At 44.3% G+C, this 18,216-nt stretch overlaps 1 protein-coding gene across 3 annotated transcripts in view; it reads right to left on the bottom strand.

The window, feature by feature from the left end:
• The window catches only part of LOC139226428 (unconventional myosin-XIX), a 62,224-nt gene that overhangs the window by 32,927 nt on the left and 11,081 nt on the right, over positions 1–18,216 (bottom strand). For all 3 annotated transcript variants that reach the window (XR_011587256.1, XM_070857196.1, XM_070857195.1), the window contains exons 2-8: positions 13,839–13,986; positions 11,781–11,929; positions 9,429–9,542; positions 8,813–8,945; positions 3,797–3,866; positions 3,065–3,167; positions 9–105 (exon numbers count right to left, since the gene is read on the bottom strand). Coding sequence is in view for 2 of the 3 variants with exons in the window: in XM_070857196.1 (XP_070713297.1) it covers positions 9–105; positions 3,065–3,167; positions 3,797–3,866; positions 8,813–8,945; positions 9,429–9,542; positions 11,781–11,929; positions 13,839–13,986 (814 nt within the window). In the remaining variant the exon portion in view is untranslated. The remainder of the gene's footprint in view (positions 1–8; positions 106–3,064; positions 3,168–3,796; positions 3,867–8,812; positions 8,946–9,428; positions 9,543–11,780; positions 11,930–13,838; positions 13,987–18,216) is intronic.

Here is an 18,216-nt window from a genome sequence, read left to right as displayed (position 1 = left end):
ACACTAACCTTCTAAAGTCTTTTCAGCATTTGGTAACCAGAAAAACTCTGCTGCTTCAGGAAGACCCCACTCTAGCCTCTGCTCCTCAGTGGCTCCTTTCACTACCTGAGGAAAGGTCGCATTAGTACATTCCAACATTCAGAGTATTGCTGAATCAGTGGCTTCAACACAACAGAGAAGGTATCCAGGACAGCAGCAAAGTATTTCAATTATCCTACGACCTCCACTATTACAATTACAACTCTCTTCCAAGGAGATTTGCAATAAGATTCTGGTTCTGCATTCATGCAGCCCAAAGTTCTCTTTTAGATGTCCTAAATGCAATCTTTGAAAAGGGAAGATCTCATCATCTTTTTAAACAGTTGTGTGCTAAAAATTCAGACACTGGGTTTGTTAAGGACATTGAAACATAGAAACATAGAAAATAGGTGCAGTAGGCGGCCATTCGGCCCTTCGAGCCTGCACCGCCATTCAATTAGTTCATGGCTGAACATGCAACTTCAGTACCCCATTCCTGCTTTCTCGCCATACCCCTTGATCCCCCTAGTAGTAAGGACTACATCTAACTCCTTTTTGAATATAATTAGTGAATTGGCCTCAACAACTTCCTGTGGTAGAGAATTCTACAGGTTCACCACTCTCTGGGTGAAGAAGTTTCTCCTCATCTCGGTCCTAAATGGCTTACCCCTTATCCTTAGACTAATACTTGAGTATCTGCAAAGTTCTTAAATGAAACTTGGCTAACATCTCCAACCGAGCTGCACGTACAGAGGCTGTTTTGGAACAGAACAGCTCATCTGAGTGCGCTATCAAATCAGAATCCCAGGTTTCAAAACAGAAGTTGAATTTTCCTTTACTTCTTATATTTTATGATCTCCTGGTATTAGAATTTTCGACTCTATTCTACACCTGTTCGGTTTTAGTAGCAAAAGGCACAAACCTAGAAAGTGTTTCTCAAATAACAGTACCTTTTCCTTTGTAACTAGGAATTGTCAGATATAATAAAACTGCAACCCAAGTCCCCACTTACATGGTGTCTTTCCATGGTTCTAGTGTAAATCTTCAAAATTAACCTAAACTAGTGTCAGAAGCTTGTCCATGGACACCAGTTCTGGATTTTATAGCTCAAATGTAAACCAGCAAGCAGATTGTCATCAATTTAATCAAAAAGCAAAACAAAGAGGCGGAGAACACTTAGCTGGTCAGGCAGCATTTGTGGAGAGAACAGACAAGTTAACCGTACGGATATGGACCCTTCACCAATGTTCTGAAACATTAACTTGCTTGTTTGCTCCACAGATGCTGCCTGACCTGATATGTGTTTCCAGAATGTTGTTTTTATTTCATCAACATAAATGCCTCAATTTTGGTCACATCCCAGCATAAATCCCCACATCAAGGGCCCACGTTTCCACATGATTTGCGCCTGATTTTTTTTTTTTAGGAGCAACTGGTGAAGAACGGACTATCTTAGAAATCGCAATTCTCCACATTTTTTTTTCTGCAGTTCTAGTCAGGTAGAACAGTTCTACTTTGGAACAGAATTTTTTCTTCAAAAGGGGGCGTGTCCGACCACTGACGCCTGATTTGAAAGTTTCCACAGTGAAAACGTACTCCAAACTAAAGTAGAATGGAGCACGTGAAGATTTTTGTAGAACTGAAAAAACCTGTTCTACACATTAAAAAATCAGGCGCAGGTTACAAATTAGGCGTCCAGAACGAGGTGGGGGGGGGGGGGGGGTGGGGGGGGGAAGGGAAGTCATTAAATTCTATAATAAATCCTTATTTATACTTATACAAATAAATCCAACCTGAATAAACATTTATAAGCCAAGAAAAGATTAAATAAACCATCTTCCTACCTGTGTGAAAGTGCTTCAGGCAGGCCTTTCGGGACTGAAGGCTGAACGGGCCGGCCCGAGACTTCGGGCAGGGCCCGTCCCCAGCACCAGATTTACAGGTAGGTGGCGTTGGGGAGGTTCGGGTCGGGGGGGGGGGGAAGGAGAGAGAGAGAGAGAGAGAGAGAGAGAGAGAGAGAGAGAGAGAGAGAGAGAGAGAGAGAGAGAGAGAGAGAGAGAGAGAGAGAGAGAGAGAGAGAAGAGAGAGAAAGACAGACAGACAGAAAGGAGAGAGAGAGGAGAGGGGAAAAAAAAAAGAAGTCAGGTCGGATCCAGTCCGGGAGCGGGAGTCGGGTCGGGGGGGGGGCGGGAGCGCGGGTCGGGTTGGGTCCAGTCGGGGGGGCGGGAACAGGAGCGCGGGTCGGGTCAGTCGGGGGGGGGGGGCGGAGCGGGAACAGGAGCGTGGGTCGGGTCCAGTCGGGGGCGGGTCGGGTCCAGTCGGGGAGCGGGAACAGGAGCGCGGGTCGGGTCAGTCGGGGGGGGGGTGTCGGGTCTGGTCTGGAGGGGAGAGCGGGTGTCGGGTCTGATCGGGGGGGGGGGGGGGGGGGGGAGGGCGGCTGGCCGTGGGAGGAGCCTTATTCACGTAGCCCCAGTGAGGCCATTCAGCCAGGGCTAGGGGCTGCGTGCTTCGGGCCCCTCCCACACAGTTCGGCGCCTGGAGCTACTGCACTTGTGTGCCCACTGTAGCGCGCATGTGCAGAGGTCCCGGCACTGTTTTCAGCGCAGGAACCTGGCTCCGCCCCCCCCCCACAGCTCGTGCTGGCTGCGCCGAGGGCCAGAGGACCTGCAGGTAGGTGGAGAATACCGAGGATTTTTTTAGGCGCACTTTGTGGCGCGAAAAACGGGCGTCCAGGTCGGGACTGTGCCGTTCTAGGCGTGTGTGGAAACTTGGGCCCCAAGAGTTGCCATTTCTGGTCCTACTCTCCCCACTGTGTGAAGCGTGGCAGGATTTTAAAAAAAATCTCATAATACTCCTATGAGGCAGCTTGGGATGTTTCACCACGTTAAAAGGTGCTATATAAATACAAGTTGTTGTTGGTGGTGGTGGTTTATGAACCGAGCCCAATAATCTGCCATCTCCAACTTTTTCCAATATAAAATTCCAACTTGCATTAGAATCCACTAAATATATGAAAACCGTCCTTGATACAGAATCACTGCCTTACCTGATAAAAAATATGAAAATTTCTCTCAGAAGGAGCTTGATAGGCAACTCGTGTTTTCTCCAATAGGTAAGTCTGTACAGAGGCTCCCTCCAGCTGCTGTGATCTGAAAATAAAGCATCTGTTAGTAGTGATCGTCAAGAAAAGAGAAGAAAAACAAGATTCTAGTTACACAGGAGAAGGACTAAAATGGAACAAGTCTGTAAGGTGTTCCGCAATCTGAACAGCTGCAGAAATTTCAGAATTTACTTTGCCGAAGTGATCATTCGTCACACAAGAGAGTGAAGTAGGCTGTTTCACCACAAAGGACATCATGTCCAAGGCAAATCCTGTCTTTAATTTACTTCTACACATGTACACTTCCAGAAAGGTTTGTTGCGAGATGGGGAGCAGAAAGCCTGGCTGATTGCTACCTCCCTAACCCGTTGGCGCATTAGGTCAACTATAACGCCATTTAATAGATCAGCTAACTCCGCACAGTTCAGCATCAAACAGTGGACCTTCTTGGTCTGTATGATTCAGCTACTAACTGAACAACCTGCATCAGGAGAGTATAATAATTTAAATGAAAATATCATTTCTTACATTTGTATTATAACCATTAGCAAATAAGACAGTAAGGAATGGGCTTGTACCATGGAAAGTATTGTTCTGAGAATGATTCTCTGTAAATCTTTTGAAGAATTTAAAAGCAGATTGAATAAATGCATAGACACAGCTGATCTGTAAAACTACCTGTTTAACTGCAGTTGGATGTATTTCCCAAATCGGCTGCTGTTGTGATTCCGTAGTGTGCAAGCATTTCCTGTGAAACAGTTAATAATGTTGATAATCAATCACTTCATTTTATGCTCTCCTCAGAAAGTCTCACTTCCAGTTTCTGAAAGCCTTCTTGGGCCATAACTTGCCGTGAGGCTAATAATACTCACCGTTATTTCAAGGTTCATTTAACAAAAAAGAAGTATGGAGCAACCCTTTAATCTTTTTAGAAAGTTGAATAAAAGTAGAGTTGAAAATATCCAATATTGCACAGATTTAGCACCAAGTTGCACCTAAAAACTGGGTGGTTCCGCACATCAGTACTTGGCCATTTACTAAAGGTCATCCCAGGATGCTGGGGATAATTCATGGAAACTTTTCTCGTATCCCAAGTGAAATGACTTAAAAGTTCTTCATGGTTCTTAGTCCAGGACATAAAACTGTCCACTATCTGGCACTATCCATTTGAGACACTATCTACTTCCCTCCAGAATCATGGTTTTAAGTCATCTACAAATCTTTCATGCGCAGTTCCTTTTGGTCTTAGTATTATTTAACTGGTCTCTGCGATTCACTGTGTAGTGGTTTATGCATGCAAAATAACAAGCTTTTCATCCATAGTTTAATGGCCTCCAAGAAACATGGTGCCACTGTTTTCACTGGCTTTAACTCCATATCTTTTGTACTGCTTAACAAACCTACTGTCAGACTTTATCGATTTGATTTCCAAGAATGTAAATGAGAGTTCTATTAATTGCATCCCTTTAAGTTATTTTTCCTCTGCTTCAACCACCCACAATTCTTTCTGTGGCACACTTCATTATCTGACCACAAGAGTGAGCAAGCAGCCTGTTCCAATAATTAAGCCAATGATGTTCTGCAGTAGCCCACAAGGTGGTGCACAAGAGTCAATCTGGGACTGTCGACTGATTTTTTTTTATTATGAATGCCATTAAGGAAGCACTTTCTTGTTCATCTCAAATGAATTGGCCGAGATGGTAACTTATCATGTGAATTGTGGACATAAATTTGTGGTTCATTAATTTGTGGCACGTACACTGGTAAATGTACAAGACACACTATCTCAAACCCATTTTTAAATAGCGCTGCTTAGATTGTTCACTGCAGATGGTTATTTTAGGCGAGAATTTGTAGTGGGTATGACAGCATATACCTATTTGAAATGGGCAGCAAGTTCAGGATTTCTGCATGCTCTTGCGCTAAATTCAGAACTTGCAATCTGTTAAGTTCTGACTTGACAGATGATCCACATCGAAGGAGAAATCCTCATTGCTGGCGCAGAGTTGGGCTAATTGCCCAGCAATTACATATGGAAATTTTACAGCTGATGCAAATAGAGACAGGGCCTGTTTGTATTTAAGGGGATAACTCAACAGATCCAAGGCATCGTTCGGCAAGTTTTATTATTTAGTTCACATAAAAGTGAAGCTGGAACATTACAACAGAGGGAAGTCCTTGAGCTTAGTTTGAATAATTTTGCCATGAGCTTCGTAGAATTGCAAAGAGCTTTTTTTTTTATTAGTTTGTTTTAATGCCTGTGTGTTTCTGTTCAATAAAGTTGTCAGAATAAGTATCAGTCTCGCCAAACAGGGTTTAGTAAAGCAGTTTATCAGTTGTTTTAATTTTGTTACTTAAAAGGACCCTTACAATGCAGGGGCTCCAAACCGTGACCAGGGGGGAAACAGAGGATACTCGGCACCTCCACTGAGTGAGAAATATATTTAGTTCTAAAGTTGTGCTGCTGTTACCTGTATGGGCATAGGAAATCTGTAATTCCAGCTGTACTTTAAATAATTTTTATATAGATGTATAAAATTAAGGAAAACCCAAAGATGTTTTATAAATATATTAAGAGCAAGAGGGTAACTAAAGAAAGGGTAGGGCCTATTAGAGACCATAAGGGTATGGTTTGTGTGGAGGCAGATGATGTTGGTATGGTTCTTAATGAATACTTTGCATGTGTTTTCACAAAGGAAAGAGGCAATGCAGATACTGCTATCGAGGACGAGCGTGAAATTCTGGATGAAATAAACACTGAGGAGGAGGAGGGGGTATTAATGGGTTTAGCAGCTTTGAAAGTAGATAAGTTCCCAGGCCCACATGAAATGCATCCCAAGCTGTTGAGCGAAGTAAGAGAGGAAATAGCAGAGGCCTTAACCATCATTTTTCAGTCCTCTTTGGATTTGGGCATGGTACCGGAGGACTGCAAATGCGGTACCCTTGTTTAAGAAGGGAGAAAGGGATAGGCCAAGTTTTTTAAATCCTGAAAGACAGGATAGACCTACATTTGTGGAAAGGCAACGATTAATTAGGGACAGTCAGCACGGATTTGTTAAGGGAAGATTGTGTTTGACTAACCTGATTGAATTTTTTGAGGAGGAAACCAGGAGGGTCGATGAGGGTAGTGCGTCCGATGTAGTGTATATGGACTTTAGCAAAGCTTTTGATAAGGTCCCACATGGTAGACTGCTCACAAAGGTTAAAGCCCATGAGATCCAGGGCAAAGTAGCTAGTTGGATCCAAAATTGGCTTAGAGGTAGGAAGCAAAGGGTAATAGTTGATGCATGTTTTTGTGACAGGAAGGATGTTTCCAGTGGGGTCCTGCAGGGCTCAGTACTGGGTCCCTTGCTTTTTGTGGTATATATCAATGATTTAGATTTGAATATAGGGAGTATTAATAAGAAGTTTGCAGATGACACTAAAATTGGCTGTGTGATTGATAATGAAGAGGAAAGTCATCGGCTGCAGGAGGATATAAATCTACTGGTCAGATGGGCAGAGCAGTGGCAAATGGAATTTAATTCGGAGAAGTGTGAGGTAATGCACTTTGGGAGGGCTAATAAGGAAAAGGTATACACATTAAGCAGTTGGCCACTTAATAGTGTAGATGAACAAAGGGACCTTGGAGTGCTTGTCCACAGATCCCTGAATGTAGCAGGCCAGGTAGATAAGGTGGTTATAGGAAGGCATACGGAATGCGTGACTTTATTGGCCGAGGCATAGAATACAAGAGCAGGGAGCAGCAAGGTTATGCTTAAATTGTATAATACTCTGGTTAGGCCACAGCTGGAGTACTGCGTGCAGTTCTGGTCGCCGTATTATAAGAAGGATGTGATTGCATTAGAGAAGGTTCAGAGGGGATTTGAGGGGGGGGGGCCTCTTCTCGCAGAGGGTTGTGGGGGTCTGGAACTCCTCCTGGAAGGTTGGTAGAGACAGAAACCCTCACCACATTTAAAAAGGTGCTTGGATGGACTTGAAGTGCCATAACCTGCAGGATCCCAATTCTCTCAGTGGGATTGTGCATTGTGTTCAGGTTGTACATAAAAATATATATATATTGTTAATTTTATAAAAATGCAAGTATTTAAAGCTGCATTTTGATTGTTGCACACTAAATTTTGAATACGGGAACTGCTATGGTTGTTTATCTTCACAGTTTATAGAGGAGGAAGAAAGGAGCAATGGGCAGATTCCGCAAATCAGGTTTCCGCCCTTCCACAGTACCAAACAACTCTTATCAAAGTCACAAATTACATCCTTCGAGACTGTGACAAAGGTAAACTATCCCCCCTCGTCCTTCTTGACTTGTCTTCAGCCTTTGACACAGTTGACCACTCTACCCTTCTCCAATGCCTCTCCATCGTCCAGCTGGGTGGGACTGTACTCGCCTGGGTCCATTCTAATCTATCTATCTATCTATCTATCTATCTAATCGTAGCCAGAAAATCTCCTGCAATGGCTTCTTTTCCCACCCCCATATCGTTACTTCTGGTGACCCTAAGGATCTATCCTTGGCCACCTCCTATTTCTCATCTACATGTTGCCCTTTGGCGACATCATCCAGAAATACAGCGTCAGTTTCCACATGTACGCTGATGAACCCCAGCTCTACCTCACTACCACTTGTTTCAATGGCCCCAAGGTCTCTAAACTGTCAGACTGCTTGATCGACATCCAGTCCTTGATGAGCAGAAATTTTCTCCAATTAAATATTGGGAAGACCGAAGCCATTGTTTTCGGTCCCCGCCACAAACTCCATTCCCTAGCCACCACCTCCATCCCTCTCCCCAACATCTGTCTGAGGCTGAACCCGACTGTTCGCAACCTTGGTGTCATATTTGACCCTGAAATGAGCTTTCAACCACATATCCGCAGCATAACTAAGACTGCCTATTTCCACCTTTAACATCGCCTGTCTCCGCCCTTGCCTCAGCTCATCCACTGCTGAAACCCTCATCCATGCGTTTCTTACCTCTAGACTTGACTATTCTAACACTCCTGGCTGGCCTCCCACATTCTGCCTTACGACAATGCGTGACTTTCAAAATTCTCATCTTGGTTTTCAAATCCCTCCATGGCCTCGCCCTTATTGCTCAACTATTGGTGGCTGTGCCTTTTGTTGCCTAGGCCCCATGTGGCTCAGTGTCAACTTTTTTGTCTCATAATACTCCTGTGAAGCACCTTGGAATGTTTTACTATGTTAAAGATGCTATATAAATACAAGTAGTTTTCTCACAACAGAGGCGGACGGACTACATTCATTCTTACCCACCTAAGGACCAAGACACATTTACCTTGCAATATCCAAAGATACTTTTGCGGGATCTGTTTCACCAGGGAGGCAGTGACAGAGTTATGCCATCTGCTGAATATTGAGCTGCAAACACTGCCAGTGGTCAGTGAAGGTCACCACAGCACTGATTTTTATACCTCTGGTTCCTTCCAAGTTATCTGAGAACATTGGCCACATCATTGAATCTGCACTGCACAGACACATAATGCAAGCCAAGGATCTGACCACTTAATGTGATCAATATGATGTAAATATTAATGGGACCACTTCTTCTGGTTAGTAATTAGATTCCAAATTCCAATATAAAAAGGAGTACTTCATACTGGGTAGCCAATTAAAATATTTCACTAAATTCTCAAACATTCATTCAATTTAATAAATGCAGAAAGCTTGGTTACCAAAAGCCTCCATCACAGGATTGGAATCTAGTACTCGCTTTTCTATCCTTTCCACATTTTCTTGGCACTTTACAGAAGTGGACGAGGCAGCAACTGTGGCAAAGTAGTTCATAAGGCACCGAGAAGTCCAGGTCTGCAAAAAGGGAAATTTCATCAATCGGCATGGTTAGAAAGGTTCGAAACTGCTTTGTGTTGAAGGTCGCTATTATGGATCTTGAAAACATGGCCATGTGACGAGTAAGCATTTTTGCTTGGTTGTGTCCTGGTCATTTCCCTGCCTTATAATTTTTTAAGCAGAAAAATTGTGCACTCAAACGCTGGAGCCACTTAAAATACTGGTTTCCATAGAGTGATCAGAGATCTGCCACCAAAACACTACTGAAAAATATAACATTTGGAACAACTGCATGATGATTGTGCCTCATTACTGAAGAAAGCACAGATCAATAAAGCCAGTTCAGTGCAATCCTACTGTACTCATCACTTTTTGTAGTGATCAGTTGCTTATAATGATCAAAATCCATTTTCCAAAATCACATCCACACTGGTTAACTTGTGGATGCAGCAAATTTGCTTATTTATGGATCAAACTACATTCCTCATGTTGAATTCTTACCTTTCCAGCACCACTCTCCCCGCTAACTATTAGCGACTGGTTAACTGGTTCATTGTGGCTCTGTACATTCCTGAAGGCTTGTTCAGCCACTGTGAATATGTGCGGTTTCAATTCCTGAAGAATAGAAAGACTTAATCATGTGACGTTTTTAATTTGTATAAAACAGACACTAAAAGTAGTAAAAACAGAGAAAAGTCTTGAATTATTAATGCTGTAAAACTGGTGGTGGATGGAGAAAGCGCAGTTAATACAACAAGTAGCCGACAGCCATGACATATGAGGATTCTTCACTGCAGTCAAGGCCACCTACAGTCCAAACTCCCAAGGCCCCACCCCACTCCTGGCAAAGAATGGGGAAACACTCATCAAGGACACCAAGGTTGTCAGGGCCCGCTGGAAGGAGCACTTTCTCGATTGAGGAGATCTTCACTCTGCCTTTGACTCGCGTGTCCTCAACTCCATCCCGCAGCATGCAACCCGCCGCCACCTCAGTGAAACTCCAACGCTGCAAGTAGACAAAGCCATAAAACAGCTCAAGAACAACAAGGCTACAGGTGCGGATGGAATTCCTGCTGAGGCGCTAAAATATGGTGGAGAGGCGCTGTTGGAGCGGATACATGACCTCATCTCTCTCATTTGGAGGGAGGAGAGCATGCCGAGAGATCTCAGAGATGCAGTGATCGTGTCCATTTTTAAAAAGGGGAACAAATCCGACTGTGGCAACTACAGGGGAATCTCCCTACTATCAACCACTGGGAAGGTTATCGCTAGAGTCCTCCTCAACCGTCTTCTCCCTGTGGCTGAGGAGCTCCTCCCGGAGTCACAGTGCGGATTTCGTCCCCTACGGGGAACGGACATGATCTTTGCAGCACGACAGCTACAGGAAAAATGCAGCGCCAGCCCTTATACATGGCCTTTTTCGACCTTACAAAGGCCTTTGACACAGTCAACTATGAGCGTCCTCCTCAGTTTTGAATGCCCCCAAAAGTTTGCCAACGTCCTTCGCCTGCACCACCACAACATGCCGGCTGTAATCCTTACCATCGGATCCATTACAGACCCATTCCATGTCCGAACAGGGGTCAAACAGGGCTGAGTCATCGCTCCAACCCTCTTTTCAATCTTCCTCGCTGCCATGCTCCACCTCACTGTCAACAAGCTCCCTGCCAGAGTGGAACTAAACTACAGAACCAGTGGGAAGCTGTTTAACCTATGCTGCCTCCAGACCAGGTCCAAGACCACCCCAACCTCTGTTGTTGAACTGCAGTACGCGGACGTCGCCTGCGGCTGCGCACATTCGGAGACTGAACTCCAGGATATAGTCACCAAGGCATATGAAACCCTGAGCCTTACGCTTAACATCCAGAAGACAAAGGTCCTACAGCAACTGGTCCTCGCTGCACAGCACTGCCCCTCAGTCATCAAGACTCACGGCGCGGCTCTAGACAACGTGGACCACTTCCCATACCTCGAGAGCCTCTCGTCAACAAAGGCAGACATTGTTGCGGAGATTCAACATCGCCTCCAGTGTGCCAGTGCAGCCTTTGGCTGCCTGAGGAAAAGAGTGTTCGGAGACCAAGCCCTCAAACCTACTACCAAGCTCATGGTCTACAAGGCTGTAGTAATTCCCAACCTCCTATATGGGTCAGAGACATGGACGACTTACAGAAGACACATCAAGTCGCTGGAGATACATCACCAACGAAGTCTCCGCGCAAGATCCTGCAAATCCCCTGGGAGGACAGACGCACCAACATCAGTGTCCTCGCCCAGGCTAACATCCCCAGCATTGAAGCACTGACCATGCTAGATCAGCTTCGTTGGGCAGGCCACTTAGTTTGCATGCCAGACACAAGACTCATCTAAACAACTGCTATATGCGGAGTTCCTTCATGGCAAACGAGCCAAAGGTGGGCAGCGGAAACGGTACAAGGACACCCTCAAAGCCTCCTTGGTGAAGTGCGACATCACCACTGACACCTGGGAGACCCTGGTCGAAGACCGCCCTAGGTGGAGAAAGTGCATCCGGGAGGGCGTTGAGCTCTTTGCATCTCAACGCTGCAAGCATGAAGAGATCAGGCGCAAGCAGCGGAAGGAACGTGTGGTAAATCAGTGCCACCCCCTCCCTTCCCCCAACAAATATCTAATCTAAATAGTCTGAGCAAATTCATGGTCTGGCTGCAGCGTACATTACATTGAAGAAATGGTCAGAATAAACTGGGAACAAATTCAATATTAATATTTTGATTATATAGGTTACAGAAATTGGGATGAATACCATTGCAATCAATTCTTTGTTTCAAGCACATTATATGACTAAAGCACCAAAGTGCCACTCTGTACTTGAGTTACCTGTGGTCGAGACGCAGCATGGTATTCCTTCATAATGCCAGGGGAATACAAGTTCGACACAGGCTGGAATGGGTTAAGAGCCACCAGCGTACAACCTGCATTGGTGTAAAACACACTGGCCGCATATCTTGCCTGCAGACATTTTAAAACTGGGAAACAGAAAAAGAATGATGTTCACTGTTCAATTTTTGCAGATTGCTTAATATTAAAAATATCGTGAAATCTAATGTATCATGCCTTTTATTTTGTACAGAGATTTGTTGATCCAAATGGTTTTGGATTATAATCCAGTATCTGCAAAGAATATGCACATTTAACACAAGGTCCCTTTGTTTACCCAGCGTCACCATTAAAATGTACTTTGGCCTCTGTAATTAGGATAATCAGACCACTGGTAATATAATAATTTCCCAACCTTGAAGTTGGATAATGAACACAGGCAGAAACATCACTTTGAATTTGTCAAATCAACACACTCTTCTAAAAGTAGTTCTGTTGAAGGGGCCTTATTCTTAAATGCAGAAGACAATGGACTGAATTTTCAGGGGTGGTAGCGGACAAGATTTCTGGCAGATCAGGAACTTGCCGTCATCTTCCTCCCACGTGCCTTTCTCACAGGCGCGTGTCATCGCGGAGCCGACCCGACCGGCAGCAGCGGGTGACCCAATTGAAATCATTATCGGGTAGTTTACAGGCACTTAAGAGCCTTTATTCACTTACTTTTTAAATTTCTCTGCACGACCACGGGAGTCACACAGCTCGGGAATCATGTCTGTCAACCTGAGCCCCGAGTTCCGTGGCCATTGCTCCAGCTGATTATTTGACAGCATGGAAAACAAACCAAAATAAAAACATGTTGATTACATCAGCTAACAGATTGATGGAGATTCTGTTCTACTTGAAAAGTTACTGGTAAATGTTAATTCAGAAATTCTTGAAGGGTAAGTAAATGCTACCCTGGATCGTGAGGGAGATACATTTTCTACTGGCCATTCTCAGCTGTTGCCTTCCAACTCAACAGCAATTGCAGTGAATTGATTTGTACTATAAAAAAATGACATACCATTTAAATAAATTCTTGTTGTTGTTTCTGGTCAGGTTTTTCTCAGTGATTGTCCAGTCACACTTTAAATAAAGTCATCAACCGTAACAATTTAATTCTCATCACTCATCCACTGGTTCAATTTACTTTCAGTCCCTGAATATGACTAATTTAAATTTTCAGTCGGAGACTTTAGGGTGAATTTCTGCAGAGGTTCTCTCACATTGTTAACTTCATCGAATGAGCTGCAGAAATCCCAGAAACATATTGTAAGCACCACTTACACTGTTTATCGGGGATTCCACAGTTCTTCGCTGAACTTGCATAAGATTGTAAATCCACCCCTTTACAATTTCATTTAAAATGTGCTTAATATTACCTATTCACACATCTTTTACTAGTAGTTACGGATACAAAAGTCTAGATTTGTGACCAATAATTAATGTACCTTTTTAATTATGTTCTTGATCGTATTTGTAGATGGCGTCATGTTACTTAATGATATTAAATATTCCTTTGTCACTTTCATATAACTTTTATTACACGATTGTTGAATCTTTACTGTACACCTACTATGTTAGATTAAACTTAAAATGTAATGTGGCCATGGTCCTTTAAAGGATTCCGGCTTAAAACACGTCCTGAATTACATCACCAGACCCATTCCATCTCATTGGGCCGGGTATCGCGCTGGGCGGACTTAATAGGCCCCATTAAGGCAAGTTTATTTTCTACAGCGGGATGGAGCCAGCAGCAGGGTCATAACACACAACAGACACCGGCCACGTCAAGTAAGAAAAATTCCAGCCTATGGATCTGCTGTGTATTTCCAAAAATGTCTTACTCATATTTACAGTTTTCCCTCACCCAAGAATATGTGCCTTGTACTTCCATTATTAATACATAAAATACGGTCACACATTAAGTACCAAAGTCATAGTCATACGTAAACATCCAGTATTTTAAAAAAGCAAGTATGCCATAAAAATCAGGTTACTACCCAATGTATTAGATACCTGTGGCAGTGGTCACTGGGTTGACTTTAGTGAGGTCATCAAACTGTTGCAACTCATCTTCATTAATGAGAAAAGCTTTTATCTCCTCCTCAAGTGCATGATTCAATGTAGTGTGATTTGAAGCCTGGGACTTTTTGAAGCTATTAGTCTGAAAACAGAACCACAAGACATCCAACATGTACTTTTTCTAGAGCATGAACACTTGCTTAATTTTTATTGCTAACTAGTATTCCTCTTACGGGAGCAGTAAACAATGTTTGTTATAGTATGGAACTTATACAATATATGTGTGTGCTATTGCATTTGTTAGATTACCCTCGTGTGCCGCACATTTAGTGAATAGAAATAACCTCAGTACTAAGTATTGAGGAAACTCCAGTTTGTTTTGCTTTTGGTGAAACAACGCTGGTCAGTGACAGAATGTAAACTCAACAAATAAAGATTATACTAAATCTGGTAATAAAGCAACTCAGTGAAAATAGAAAGGAAATTATAACATAAAAAAGTGCAGAAAAATAGCATTGGTCACTGCTTCTGTGCTTTGCTTACAGAGAGCGCTGGGACACTGGGGTTGCACAGTTAGTTAGAACATTACTTTTCAACTCTGGGGCCCCAGTTGAAATCCTGCTTAGAATGAGGAGAGGAATGATTCCTTTATCTGCTGACTGTAAGGATCCTATGTGGGACCACAACATTAAACTATCCCTAAATAGGAATCTCTTTCAGAGAGAGAGAGTACAGAATGGCTGGTGTGAAACATTGGAAATGGTCATACCGGTACATCAAGAGGTTGCTATCCTGAGTTCGGAGCGGAAATTTCACAAGGACCAAATGACATTATAAATAAAATCATTCCCCTTACTCATTGTCCTAGATGACGGTAGGAAAGCAAATACTAAAACGTTCAATTCTTCTTGGTGAGTCAATCATCCCCATGCACCATATGGAATTCCCAAGTTCAACCCCGAATTAGCTAATCTCAGCCAGGGCAATTTAGATGGGAGAGCAGTAAAATCGGCAAGGACTACCAGTCCTGAATGATCATCATCATCATAGGCAGTTCCTTGCATCGAGGATGACTTGCTTCCACGCCAAAAAGGGATGAGTTCACAGGTGTTTCAATGAAGGAACTAATATTCCAGGTCCCAAACTACATCCTGAAGGTTGGAAGGGATAACCTTCTGGAAAAATCACGTGTGTGGACATCAGGTGATGGAGGGCAGAACTAGCTGGACAGGGAGGCCCCCTATGCTGGTTATAGCCTGCTGAAACGCAGGGTCAATAAATCGAACATTCACTGACCAAGCTTGTGTGACAGATGGTCACTTTAGCAAAATAATGGGCACCTACAGCATGTGGAACAATGCCATCATGGATGCCTTTGTTGGGGGGCAGAGAGGGAGAGAAATGAGAAAAACATTTTTTAAATTGTGAGAATAATGTAGCTCCACAACTGCCTTAAAAAAGAAATGTTAATCAGTGCTGTTTTTGTCAACAGAAATACTACAGTCCTTCAATGTCATACAGCAGGTCAAACTGCACAAGAATGCTTGAATACAGCAGATTCATTGCGGGAATGAAAGAGTTGCGAGCCATAGTGTTCCATAAAGCATGACATAAAGTTCCTCTGATCAGCTGGAACTGAACGTAATACCTTGTGATCATGAATATCAGCACAAAGTTTGAGTTCAGTTCTTCTGAATAAGACTGAAAATCTGCAAGAGCTGCCCCATGTAAAACATATTAGTTTTAAATTAAGTTTGGTAGGAGCGGGAGAAAACAAAAACTGGAAAATAACTCATACTCCTCAAACAAAACATCAGGGAGCACATAAGTCTACACACGGAACACAAATACTACAGCACAAAATAACTGCACATTTACAGCACTATTGATAAGAGTGGCAGAAAATCTGGCCTTCTCAAGACATCCTGAATATTGCATACCAGAACTGTTGTCACATCAAACAATGCTGATCTACATTAATGGACGACATTGCCAATTCCATTTGAAACATTAAAACAATGCCTGTATTTAATGTGCACATATTGCAATTCCTCGGGGCAAGGCTCTTCTGGTGCCTTAGTAAAGCAGTGAAGTCGTCTGAAAATTAATTCCTCCTCCTTGCTTGGCCCTTCACCCATCATGACTTTAGTTGCTGATGACCTGCTCTTCCCCCCCCGTCCCTCCCCCGCAAAAGCCCCCACCTTTCCAGTCCCTGAAGTCGCTTACCATGAAGTCAGCTTTGGCCGAGTGGGTTCAAGTCCCACTCCAGGAACTTGAGCACAAAATCTAGGCAGACACCCAGTGCAGTACTGAGGGAGTGCTGCACAGTCAGAGGGACTACGTTAAACAGAGGTTCCGTCTGCTCTCTCAGGTGGACGTAAAAGATCCTATGACTCTGTTCAGAGATTATCAAAAGGTGTTACCCTGGTGTACTGGCTAATATTTATCACTCAACCAACACCTAAAAACATGAGCTGATCATTTATTTCATAGCTATTTGCTGAAGCTTGCTGTGCACAAATTGGCTGCCGCATTTCCTACATTGCAACAGTGACCACACTTCAAAATTACTTTATTGGCTGCGAAGCGCTTTGGGACGTCCCAAGGTCATGAAAGGCACTATATAAATGCAGGTTTGTTCGTACCTGGCACACACGCTGGTCTACTCCTCTACCACCAGCACTGGCTTAACCAGTTTAAGCACCATTATGCCTTGCTTTCCTCAACCAAATCCTCCGACTACTCCAAGATCATCCTGGAGAAGAACACATTGCACTTTTTCCCAGAAGATATCATCTTCTCAGACCCACCCCTTCCATTCTCACCTCCAATACCAACTGCAAAGGGCTCATGGATTTCTTAGCTGCTCCCGACCTCCCCCAGTCTCTCATCCACCCGGCGTCAAATTCTCCATTAGTCTGTGGTTTCTCTCCCATTTCCACCCCTCCCGCATCCAATCAGTCTCTAAGTGCATTGCCTCCATGAACCCCACTTCCCCTCTCAATGACCCCTTATCAACACTGGCTTTCTTTCCACAAGCACCAACCCTCTTCTTTTCAAATCCAACTGCCTCAAAAACTTTTACCGTTGGCCCATCCATCCTCTCCAACAACCACACCAATCTCGAACCTCCTTTTGCTCTTCAAGGTCCTCAGATATGTCATCGCCTCCCAGCATTGTGCCCATCTCTCCCCAAAACCCCCTCTGAATCCCTTCAATGCGACTTTTACTCTGCTCACAGTATCGAGACTGCCTGGCCATAGTTACAAATGACAACTTCTGTGATGACCACTGTGCGTTATCCCTCTTTATCCTCCTCAGCCTCTCCATAGCTTTCACCATGATCAACCATATTCATATATCATTCATCGTGGTCCTTCAAATGAGCCTGCTGCTTGTGCTGTTTCAGCCTACTCATGCCACCCACCCTGCCCCTCTCCTTTGTGGCTAACCATTTGTCTGTTCTGTTATATTTTGCAGAACTGGAGGCCAACCCAGATGAGGATGGAGCAGATGCAAAAGATTGAGACACGGACGATCCTGAAGAGGAGTACATTTTCCAATCCCACCTTCCAGACCAAGAGCATGGGGGTGAGGGGGAGGATGAAGCTCCCACTGTTGTATTCACTCTGGAGGATGTGCAGGTGCCACCCATTGAGGTGCCAGCCCCTTTCCCAAGTGGTACAAGTATTGGGACATTCCATGGTTTCTCACAGTCCGAGGCTGGGGATTCCAGTGGGATGCAGCAAGCCAGACCCAGGATCCCACCATCCAAGGCTGCGGGTCCCAGTGGGATGCAGCAAGCCACACCCAGGACCCCATCATCCAAGGCTGCGGGTCCCAGTGGGATGCAGCAAGGCACACCCAGGGCCCCACCATCCGAGGCTGCGGGTCCCAGTATGATGCAGCGAGGCGCACCCAGGGTGAGGAGGGGAAGGAGAGCTCGACAGCGCTCTTCCGAGGTGCAGGATCTAACAGATGTGGTTCAGATGATGGCAATGAGTGCGGAGAGCATTAATCTTACACAATCACTCCTGGACAGCATCAGTAGGGTGTGTGATGAGGTATCGGAACTGTCTGGAGAAATATCAACACTAACGAGAAATGGGAACACTGTCTGGGCACAAGGGAGGGAATGCCTCAGGCAGCTGATTCCCTCCCTCGTGCACAGAGTGTGTATGTCGCAGGTAGCTGATACACTGTCAGTGAACATGAGGAAGGGAATGTTGCAGGTAGTTGAGACACTGTCAGGGCACGAGGGAGGGAGGGAGGGAATGTATGTCGAAGTTAGCTGCTGCAATAAGGGAACACGCCCCAACCCCGTGCCCACTGACAGAATCAACTGCCATTCCCACGCCAATCCCCAGACCAG

The sequence above is a fragment of the Pristiophorus japonicus genome, chromosome 16 (genome assembly GCF_044704955.1).
Source record: "Pristiophorus japonicus isolate sPriJap1 chromosome 16, sPriJap1.hap1, whole genome shotgun sequence".
Lineage (NCBI taxonomy): Eukaryota > Metazoa > Chordata > Chondrichthyes > Pristiophoridae > Pristiophorus > Pristiophorus japonicus.
The sequence above is the reverse complement of the archived record's forward strand: the minus strand, read 5'-3'. Positions and strand labels throughout refer to the sequence as shown.